The sequence below is a fragment of the Telopea speciosissima genome, chromosome 1, assembly GCF_018873765.1.
Source record: "Telopea speciosissima isolate NSW1024214 ecotype Mountain lineage chromosome 1, Tspe_v1, whole genome shotgun sequence".
Classification (NCBI taxonomy): Eukaryota; Viridiplantae; Streptophyta; class Magnoliopsida; order Proteales; family Proteaceae; genus Telopea; species Telopea speciosissima.
In genome coordinates, this window is record NC_057916.1 from 77,888,150 (window position 1) to 77,899,895 (window position 11,746).

Consider the following 11,746-nt stretch of genomic DNA (forward strand, 5'->3'; position numbering starts at 1 on the left):
CCCAATTCCTTCTCCTATAATGCTCCAATAGTGGCTTTACAGGTTTTCAGGCTACAAACTACTCTTCGCAAAGAAAACAAGTTGTCAAACGGGGTTGGTTGCAAAGGGGGTGGCTGTGGGGATGGTCGCGCGAGAAGAGGAGACGGTGGAGTCGGGGGTTGCAGGCTTGCAGCAGGAGTGGTCAAACGAGGAAGAGGTTGGTGTGAGGTGGGGATTTGCAAACAGAGCACAGTGAGCTGGGCAAGGGTGGGGTTGCAGGGAGGGAGAAGGGAATGGGTAGGGAAGGGTTAAATTATGGAAATTCACACTGTGGTAAGGGTAATTTTGTCATTATAAAAGAACTAACAATGACTTAACTGCACAGACCTATTGGAGTGGACTAAGTTGAAATAAAATCATAAAGTAGGGGATGTCTATGATATTTTGATAACTTTTGGGGTGTCCGTGATATTTGATATACTTATAGGGGGTGTTTGTAAAAATTTCCTTAATATTTTGGTTAAAAGGAGAGTAAAATTTAAGAAAAAAAACCCTGAAAGATAGCATGGCCTTTGTGCCTAGACACTGAGGGGCATGAAATGAGCACCCCACCCCCATGGAAGGTGAAAATCCCATCCCTATTGAAGCTTTTGCACATGCTTCCATTGGTCCCCATGCTGGTGTGGGGGCCATGTTCAAGGAACCCTCTCCAAAATTTAAGGGAAAAAGATGCCCATACTGATAGTATGGGGATGCTTTCTCACTTCCTATCACATCCTTACCATTCGAGTCTTGCTTGACATACTCTCTCGTCCTTGACTATGTGAACTCCTTCATGGATTAAACTGTTTCCCATGTTGTGATTGGTGTGGCATGAGAAATTCCCCCTCCCCCCCCCCCCCCCACCACATATTCTGCTTTTAGAAACTCTTTTCCAAAATTTAATTACCCTATCATATATGTTTATGAATTAGTTACACAATTGATCATTTTAAAAAATTCTCTTTTTATTTAGTTTTATTGAGTGTACCGCCTATGGCTAAACACATGGGGCAAAAATGACTGTCCTGCCCCCTCCCACATGAAAGGCGGTACTGACCGTCTTATTGATGCCGCAACGCACTCTTCCATTGGCCCCACACACGCAGGGGCCACTCTCCCCCACAGAGAACTCTTGCCCTAAAAAATGTAATAAATAGTAGACTTTTCCTCATTCCTAAAGGATGGTTGACCACATAACTAAAATGGACATTTTGATGGAGCTCTCTTATCTGAGGGAGGATTAACCCTAATTTTTTTTAAAAAAAAATCTAAACATTCTCTAAACAATAGCTGAAATAGGACAGCCCCCCACCCTTGCTCTTAGCGATCTGTTTTTTGGTTTGGTGAATGCTCTTAACAATCTTACCAAAAAAATAGAATGCTCTTAGCAATCGTATATCGTATAAGCACCACCATCATATTCCATCATGCTTCATGGACCTCATATGGGCCAAAACCATGCATCGATTGGCATGGACCGGGCTCCTACAGAACAGAGAAACTAATCCTAGACCTGGGGTCCATGATGTAACTGGGCTAAATGGGCCCAACAGTTCATACCAGTCAGTGGTTTCCAGGTCTTTTTCGTCATTTAAAACAACATTTCCCAGTTCCCGGCTTCCAAGTTCCAAAGGCGTTCCTCAGAACGCCAAACCTAGTCGAGTACTTGAGCTCTTCTCAGATTGAGCTTTATTTGGTCAACCAACTGAAGAAGAACAAAGCTCAGTCTGAGATCTGTCTCCATGTAATTGTTCCTGGTTTGTACGATTGTTTGTGCCTTTCGAGGTTGAAGACAAAGAATCATGATACCTATCTTAGTTGATTACAAAAATCTGATTCTCCAAGCGGCGCTGTGTCTCACGGTTACATTCTTCCTCACCATACTTAGGATCCCAACCAGATTTCTCGAGGGTCTTTACACTTACATCCACCCAGAAAACCTCGGCAACGACCAGAATCAATCGAGTGTCAGAGCGGCAATTAGGAGGCCTCAGAGCACCGATTCATCATCTGGGTCTGGTCTTGAGGGTTACAAGAATCTCTCCTCCAGAGAACACTCAGAGCCCAAGAAGAGGAATCGTTCCAAAGACAAATTCGAATTTGACGAAAGCAATGCGCAGATCTTCAGATTACGTCTCGTCGATAGCCATCTCGAATCGCGGCTTTATTTTGCGGGGTATCGAGATACTTTCGTTTACTCGATAGTTGCTCTCTCAAGTATTCTGCTTCACCGTTTCTTGCCAGTCTCGGAGGGCTCCGGAACTCTCGTTAATGGAGCTCTAGTTCCTGTTCTTTTGGGCCTCGTTGCTGTTTGCAAGATATTCGTGTTGCTTGGCAAGGTATCGTTTGAGAGATCTGCGTCGAAAAGGTCGGAGAAGCAGATAAGCATCCTTCTGGGCTTTTTGGGGTTTCTCTCAGTGCTTTCGATTGTTTTTGGGGTTGCTCCTTCGGTGTTCGATTTTGAACTTGATTCAGTTGATGGCTTAGGGAAGTTCTCGATCGCTGTTTTTGTTGGATGTCTTACGGGGTTTTTGTTCATGCCAGCGACAAAGAGTGCGAGGTCATTTTGGCTTGGAACTGATCAGCTTCGTTGGAATTTGTCCATAATTTCTTGCGGTTGGATTGCTCGGATGCTTCTTTATATCAATTTATTGGTGATTATATTCGCATCATTGCTTTGGATTAATCCATTTGCAGAAATGCTTGTTAACAAGAACAGTTCTGATATCAATGGAAGGCATTCGAGTATGAGGACTAGAGATTCTGATAAGTTGGCTGGGAATATAGGGATGGCACAATCCGATTTTACAAAGTTGAGGCTTTGGTGTTTGTTGGTTTCAGGTTTGTCACAGATTGTGGCGCTGCGCCCGAACTTGCAAATGTATTTAAACGAGGCAGTGTTATCTTGGTATCAGAGATTGCATGCTAGTAAGGTTCCAGACTTGGACTTCAGTAGGGCAAAGATCTTCTTGCATAATTATTACCTCTGTTTAGTAGTTTTGCAGTTTTTTGCACCATCAATGCTGGTACTCCTTTTTCTTGGTTTGTCTCAATTTGAGGGTGATTTATTTACGAAGGTCCCATTTGTATGCGGCTTTTTCCCTTGTTCTGTGTTTGTAAAAGAAGTAGCTTTATTTATGGCTTGGTGGGTTGTCTTTGTTTGGACCCTTTTTACTTCGGCAAGCCTTGTTCTGTATCGTCGTGGTTTTTTATACGTTTCTTGACAGTTTTGCTTATGCATTTTGGCCCTTAATATTGGGCCATTGAGTTGTATTTTTTCTTAATTTCAAATGAAGAGTGATCTGCTTGTAGCACTACTTTTTCTGTGTCCAACTAATACTTTCATTTTGTTGAGTAAGAGGATTTTTGTAATGACACATTATCTTAATCTTATCAGCCTTAATTATTAGCATTATGAATTTTCATGCGCTACCAATGCAGATAGTTTACTATGATACTGCAAATTCTGAATTCATTGTGCTATCCACTCAAATCTGATCAATGGTAGCTTTCTTCTTTCAGTGTTCAAGGCTGGCATATAACAGCTAGTAAAATTTTATTGGAGCAGTACAAAAATTTTATTGCTCCCATTAATCTTTAGCTGCACAATTATTTACTTATCTTGACACTTATACTATATATATTGGTATCAGTTAACAAACTCATCCTCCTCACTCTTTCATTAGAATATTATCCATCCCAACAAGCTAAGTAAACTAGTAAGAGTTGTCATCCAGAACTCCTTCCATTAGTTAAGGAAAAAGAGAAACATCATTTCTTTCTGCCATCATACCCTAGTGAATTTAATGTATTGAAGCATAAACTGCACGATTGAATTTTGTTTTCTTAGATGTTCTCCTAAAAGAAAATTAAGGAATGAATCTGAAACTTTGAAACAGGTAATATAGAATTATATAGGCAAAACTAGCAAAGTTAAAGAACAAGGCCTGTAAACAATAAACATGTATATAAAGTGCTTATTGTACTTTTTTCTCCTTAGCTTCCCATAGGTGTAACTCACATATCTCGCTCATCACTGTGTTCTTTCTCTCAAAATACCTACTTAGTCACTGCATTCAGAGTATTTTAAGCCAAAAAATGTGGGACAGATGATTTAATCTTGGGTTTATGATTTGGAAACGGATACCAGCTTGAAATTCTTTGTTTTAGTTGGATTTCCGCTGAACTTGAAACCTCATCACTATAGTTAAATCTCTCCTCCTCCAACTGAAAAGGTATTATCGGATCTGATGCAGTTATGCACATGGTTGCTTAGGGCTATTGATGTAGATCGATGGGAGAATACTGTCCAAGATTTTGTCTCATCGAGCTAGTACTTGTGGGCCCATATGTTGATTTATTTGGGCCGTGTATCAAACCCATATTCCAGCCAGATTTTTCCCTTTGGTAGCAATCGAAAAGCTAGATTTAAGGAGGAAATATTCCTCAGATTTAGTGGGCCCCATTAGCTACTTGCGTGGAAAAGAATTCCAAAAGATTAGGAAAATATTATGTGGGATCCATTCTTGATTGCGTGGAGATATTTTCTGGAGATGTTAGTCTTTGTGGGGAGGGGGACTTTAATAGCTTTTAGTTAGGTTCTATTTTTGATAAAGATTCCCATGTAATTGTAGTTGTTATTTTAGTTATTACTAGGTATTAAGTAGCTTTCACTTACTAATTAGATTTCAGTTATTAGTTTCCTTTTCTTGTCATAACTTATTGTACAAGATATCCCCCATACCGTGCGTGGGATTCTTTTCTCAGCTCTCTTTCTATTTTCTGTTATTGTTGATAAGATCTATATATTTGTAAGAGCCTTACTGCTCAAGAATGATTTTAGACGACTGAAAAAAAGCTTTGGTTGTTTAGCCATGGTTGCTGTTAGTGTCTGTGATATGATATATCCTTCTTCTTTTATTTCATGCCCTCTGTCCAGTGATACATCCAGGCCATGTTCTTCATTGTCGTAGTTCAAATCTTGGGTAACATCAATACTGTTTTAATTTTCAGTAATCAGCCCGTTATTGCCTTTAATCTCTAATCAGTTCTGATGTTTTTTCCACAGTACTGTTACTGTCTGTGATATGGTAGGTGAGATACCGACATATCCTTCTACTTTAATTTCATTCTCTCTGTCCACTGACACATCCAATCCCTGATCTTCATTGTTGTAGTTCAAATCTGTGTAACATCAATACTGTTTTGATGATCATTTAGTCAACTGTTACTGCCTTTAATCTCTAATCAAGTCTAATGTTTTTTTCCTAGTACTGTTAATGTCTGTGATGGGTTTGATTTTGACAGCAGCATCTACTAATTTCAGTCTTTAATGTCAGAAGGTCCAACCATCAGATTGTTTTCAGATTTTAATTTGCTGTTCATGTCATTATCTGCCCCCTTCGATCCTAGTTTGGGATCCATCAGACCCCTGGATTGCTAGATACAGCAAGTTTGCCTAGTTATTGTTTTCTGTTCTTCATCACCTTCTATTTACTGAATCTGTTGTTTTCTCCCAATCCCTCCAGTAGATGATTCTGATGTTTTAGGTACTTGATCAACCCATAAAGACCTCCCTTCGACTATATTACCAGCCCCATTTTCGGTCAGATTAGGAGTTTATGGTTCATCTATATTCTGTCTGCAGATTCTGTGTGATAGTTCACTGTGATTCCGACCTGTGTGGTTTGTAGCCAAGTAATCTGTCCTACTGGTTATTGTTCTACATTAGCTGTTTTTTGTAATTTTCTGATTTATTATTTTAATACTGTTGATGGAGTCGTAGGAAAGATGTGGAGTCTGATTCAAACTCTACTTCAGTGTTAGAGTTGAAGTTCGAGTAAATATTATTTTCAGATTTAGTTTTTTATTAGGAGTCTTTTTTTCCCTCTTCAATCTTCATACACACATGTAACCAACGTTTAGAAAGATGAGAATAGGTCTAGAGAAATTATTTGAGTACCTTGTGCTGTGTTGAGGCTACGTGACTGGACTTCGTTCTTCTTCCTATCTGTTCAAACCCGAACTGACTATCTTCTTTCTCAGGTCAGAATTTTCTCTTCTCAGACTATTGTTCTTCCTCTTTTTGTTTCTGTTCCCTATCGTGTTCTTTGTTCCTACTGTTTGGAATTAATCGTTATACTGAAGGTTTCTTTCGGGCGACTGCTAGACTGGAAAAAAAAGTTCTTCGATTCCTTCATTCCTGATCTGTAAGGTTTGATATTTTGGGCATAAGCTTCCCATCTATAAGCAATTCTACTCTTAGGGTTTTGTTTTTGAAGACCACTCCTACCGTGAGAAACACAACCTGCAACTATATATTTCTAGTTGATTACTTGGTCTGATTTTGGATACATGCAAGAGGATTGGTTGTTGAGATTTTAACCTCAAATCCTTTATCGAGTTGAAGCCTTGGGTGAGGGATAGTCGAACTTGCAAACTGGTTCCCTCTTCTGCCAAAGTGAGGGAAAGGAAGAGTAGAAATCTCAATCATGTTAGGTGTATTAAAAGTGAAGACAGTAAAGTACTAAAAGGGATGAGGACATTAAGAAAAGATAGGAAGGTATTTCTGCAGCCTACTAAATGAAGACACTTGAGAGTAATAGTGTTCTGGAAGACTAGATTACCCATCAAGACACCACATGTCGTAGATATATTCGAAAAAGTAGGGTGTCTGAAGTAACTAAGCTTTAAGGAGGATGAAAGTAGGCAAAACACAAGGCCTTAATGCGGTCCCAATAGAAGTGTGGAAGAACTTCGAAATCTGTGGTTTATCTTGGCTAACTAAGTTATTTAATAAGATTGAGCACAAGGAAAAGACCAGATGATTGGAGAAGCATCGGGGTTCCAATTTAAAAAAATAAAGGCGATATCCAAAGTTGCAACAGATATAGAGGCATAAAACTAATAAGTCATACTAAGAAATTATGGGAGAGGGTTATTGAAACCCACCTGAGACAAGAAACTACTATTATGGAGAACCAATTTGGTTTTAGGCCAGGAAGATCCACGACAGAAGCTATTTACTTACTTAGGAGATTCATGGAAAGGTTTAGAGATTGCAAGAAGGATCTTCATATGGTCTTTATTGACTTAGAAAAAGTTTATGACTAAGTCCGCAGAGAGTTAATCTGGCAAGTACTAGAGAAGAGAAGTGTTTCAAGTAAATATGTAGACATAATTAAAGATATGTATGATGGTGCGGTGACAAGTGTAAGAACTGTGGGGTACACAAGTTAGTGAATTCCCAATTACAATTGGGTTACATCTAGGATCAGCTTTAAGCCCTTATTTGTTTGGGCTTATCATGGATGATTTAACCAGGCACATTTAAGATGAGGTTCCTTGGTGTATGTTTTTTGCTAATGATATTGTTTTAGTAGATGAGACAAAAGCAGGGATTAACGCTAGATTGGAGTTATGGAGATCCAACTTGGAATCAAGAGGTTTAAGATAAGTAGAATGAAGACAACGCATATGGTGTGTAACTTTGGTTACACTAAGACGGATAATGAGGTGGTGAAAATTGATGAGAAGGAGATTCCGCAAAGTGATTATGTTAGGTATCTAGGCTTAATCATAAATAGAAAATTTGATATGGAGGATGATGTTTCACAGAGAATTAAAATAGGATAGATCAAGTGGAGAGGTGCGTCTAGAGTGTTGTGTGATCGACGCATGCCTTTAGAACTTAAAGGAAAATTTTATAGGACAATCATATGCACGGGTATGATGTATGGTGTGGAATGTTGGGCAGTTAAGAAACATCATATAGATAAACTCAGTGTAGCGGAGATGAGGATCTTGAGATGGATGAGTGGCAAAACTAGGAAGGATAAAATAAGGAATGATCAGAATAAAGCTGATTTGAGAGTAGCTCTGATACATGATAAGATATGAGAAAATCGTTTGAGTTGGCATGGCCATGTTCAACGGAGGCTTTTGGATGCTCCAGTACAGGGGAGTGATTTGATTCAGATTGAAGGAATGAAAAGAGCTAGGGGCAGACCTAAAATGACCTTAGGAGAAGTGGCGAGGAAAGACATGCATAGCTTAGGGTTGGTTTGGTATGATTTCTATTTCGATTTCATGGGGCTATAAATTGAAATTTTGGTATTTGGAATGATTTTTTAACCTTATTTATGAGAAATTGAAATCAAGTTAATGTGAAATTGTGAAATAGGTGAAGAGCTGTTTCAATTTTGAAATTGCAATTGCCTTCATTCTATTTCGCGCGAGACTTTAAAGAGCATGTGTTTTACAACAGGTCCAAACATGGGTACCCATGTAATTTCACTTTAAAACACTCCTAACATGTTAAAAGACCTAGAGCGCGATATTGCAACGGAAGATGACACAGAAGGGGGATTCAGGAAGGTGAGTTGCAAGCGGACAGAGGGTAATGTAGAAGGGATTCAACTAAGAACCACTCTACAGTAGGATCAATGATAGGTTGCAGCAGAACATCAAAATAGCAACAAAATCAGAATGAGTAACTTAGAGAAATAAAACCAAATCAGCCAGCAGAACTTCACCAGATTGGGATCGAGTGAAGGAGGAGTTGTGGAGGATCTGTGCTTCAAATCTTAGCCTATTCTAAGGGCTAACAACTGAGATATGAAATGGAGTCAAGATTAGAAGGTTGCAGCAGATCTTGCAAACCAGTGGAAAATGGGTCTTCAAACAATGGATCGAGTGGAGCTCCTGGTTGTGTGATTCAACCCTCCAAACCTCTGCTGAAACTGAGTTCAGGTTGCAGCAGTCCTTGAGGTGATTGGAGATTGATTCAGGCCTTCAAGGAGTCTTCGCAGCAATTGTATTAAGCAGCAGAGAACAGCAGCAGCACAAGGATCGATTGTAAGGGTAGAGAAAATAGAGAAGATAAGAAAATAGATGGTAGGGGGATAATGGGATTAGGCTCTTTCAGCCAGGCTCCTAATGGCCCTTCATGTCACTCATAAGGGACAAAAGTCTTTGCATTCAAAGCAAACTTTTCGTTCAACTCATAAAATCGTCCTGAGGCTTCTAAAAGCCTTTACAATAAATAGAGGGTTTATACTTGCTCCTCAAGAAACTAAATACCCGCTTGATAACCTTACTGCTGTTTCTGTGTTGGAACTGTGTTGAGAAACAACAGAACAGTTTTTTCCATTTTCTGTGCTGAGAAACCGTTTTTGACCTGCTTGGTAAACTTGTTCTGGAAAACGTTTCGAGAAGACACCTAAATAGGTTAGAGATCAATGGCCCCAGAATTTGCAGGTGGGATTTCTAGGTCTTCAAGGACTGAAACCTGTGAAATGAAATTGGACCCAATGAGCCAGCAACCAACAGGCTCTGGCACACACCATTATGGAACAGAAAGAAATTGACAAAAAAAAGAAAACTCATACACAAGATCCATTGATAAGTTATAGATGCTCTAGCACCGGCATTGTTTGATGAAGAAATATGAATAAACATCAGAATCTCAGATACATAAAAATCAAAAATCAATTCGAGTTTCAGCTTCAATGAATAACCAAGGGCTAAACAAACAAAACTCATACACAAGATCCATTGATACATAGGTACAAAGACATGGATTAAATAAATTTAAAGAAGAAAAAAACAAAGCATACCTGCCAGGAGAGTTAAACCACTGGGCTACTGAAAATCGTGGGAAACCAAAGGGCTACTGAGATGCTCTCCCTCCTTGCGGTGGAGATGTTGTATCCCCAATGCAGCGGCCTTCAGAGCTCGTGAACAGGGTATGTTCAAGCTTAAAAAAAAACCCAGTTCCAATCAGACACAAAGCCAGAGAGAGCGAGAGAGCGAGAGAGAAAGACAGAGACATCGAGAGAGCAAGAGAGCGAGAGAGTGAGAGAGAAAGACAGAGACAGCGAGAGAGCGAGAAAGTCAGGAGAGATCGACATTAGAGGGTACCTGAGGTCGTCGATGGATCTAGCACGATGCCGTCGTTAGGGTTTTCTTCTCAGACCCTGTGAAGAGGACGAAGCTTGTGAGAGCTGGGTAAGTTGGAAGAGTGGTTAGGTATGGATTTTTGAGACTTTTTATCGGGAACAAGTTTTCAATTTTGTGTTGAGAAACGACAGAACATGTCCAACATGGTAACATGTTCTGTCAAACGTCTTCCAGGGAGCATAAATATTGATTTATGTTTCCAAAAACAGTCACAAAAAACACTTTGTTATCAAGCGGGTTTTTGGGTGTTTTCCCGTTTCTTGGAACGGAAAAACACCAAAAACTATTTCTCGTAAGGTTATCAAGCGGGCCCTAACTTGACTGGATAATAGAAACTAAATCTTGCAACATAAAAATAGAAACTAATTGAAAATAGCAACTACTAAGGCTTTATAGAATCAAACTTCTAAACAAAGCAAGGAAGCAAAAATAGAAACAAACTGACATTAGAAACTACCTAATATACTTTCTAAAACTGAAAATAGAACCTATCCTATGGCAGCATTAGGATAGAATCTTTCTCCATTTGATGGACCCACAAAAGCTTCTAAAAAATATCTCCACACAAGGAAAATATGGGCTGTGACACTGTTCACGTGAACAGTGTTTTGGACTCTTCTTCTTCATGTGTTGTCCTACATCAGAGGGGGTTTCAGGCAGGGGGGTTGCTAGCGGGGCGATGGAGCACAAGGTCAGGGAAAAGTGAGTTTCAGTGGGTGTTGCACATGGGCAGCAGGTCCAAGGAAGGGGTTCCAGGATGGGTTTCAAGGATTATTGCAGCTTTCAATCCCAATCTGAAGACGAGTTGATAAGTAAACGTTTTCATATATTTTCTTGGTTGAAATTTCACAAATTTGGTTGAAAGCAGGAAGTGGGAGCTGATGGTAGTGCACCAACAACGTCCCAAGCAAGAAAGACTGGTCTAAAATATCCTTTAGAGAAAGCTAAGTCAATGCAACAGATATCATCTAAGCATTTGAATTCTTTATCTAAAGAAAGATTCTGGGAAGTGAGGCAACAAATTCCAAATTTGGAATCGGCAGGACAGATATCGACAATCCAAAATTTGCGATTTGGTAAAACCTAAAAGCCCAAATCATACGACAAAACATGGGGAGCAAATTGGATGGATGCACAGACTGCACGTGGACCATCTGTGAAGCTCTTACCACAGAGCCCTGGGCAGTTGGTGGTGCTGAGTTCAAATAACACCCCAACCGACCAAACAAACTCCAGTGAAATAACTAAGTTCATAGGAGTGGAAAAATTAGAATATAGACATAAAGAGAGCGAGTCTCTAGAAGACTTCATTGGACCATTTATAATAGAAATTGCTACAGATTCAGGAAGGACGCTTGATGGGCCTTTGGCTACACATGAACCCTGTGATGCAGGGGTGTTTACAGATAGGGTACAACAATGGCAACGACAACGGTAGGTGTGATGGTGTAAGGTGATTCAAGGGTTCGTGCAAGGTGATCGGAGATGCAGATTCAGGGTTGCAGTGGGTGGCTGGTTCAAATGTTGACTGGTCACGGCAGAATACGATTTTGTTCCATGGTTGTTTTGGAGAGGAAGGAGATGGGTAAAGGGTGTATCTCTTCACCCACCTCATTGTATCTATTCTCATAAATTGAATTACCAAATGGATTTCTTATTCTTGAAATATTTCAGATTGAACCAACCAAAACAATTTCAATTTCTTGACCAAAAATCTAATTGTTGACCATTTTATGAAATCAATCTAAAATTGAAATCGAAATTA

At 39.6% G+C, this 11,746-nt stretch overlaps 1 protein-coding gene across 1 annotated transcript; it reads left to right on the forward strand.

The window, feature by feature from the left end:
* The first annotated feature begins 1,637 nt into the window (after positions 1-1,637).
* Positions 1,638-3,440, forward strand: LOC122648949 (transmembrane protein 161B). The gene has a single exon (XM_043842277.1). It carries the CDS (start codon positions 1,824-1,826, stop codon positions 3,243-3,245), a length of 1,422 nt encoding a protein of 473 aa, XP_043698212.1. The 5' UTR covers positions 1,638-1,823; the 3' UTR covers positions 3,246-3,440.
* The last annotated feature ends 8,306 nt before the right edge of the window (positions 3,441-11,746 follow it).

Excerpts from the sequence above, each read along its gene's own strand:
- LOC122648949 (XM_043842277.1), top strand. The coding sequence starts at position 1,824 with ATGATACCTATCTTAGTTGATTACAAAAATCTGATTCTCCAAGCGGCG.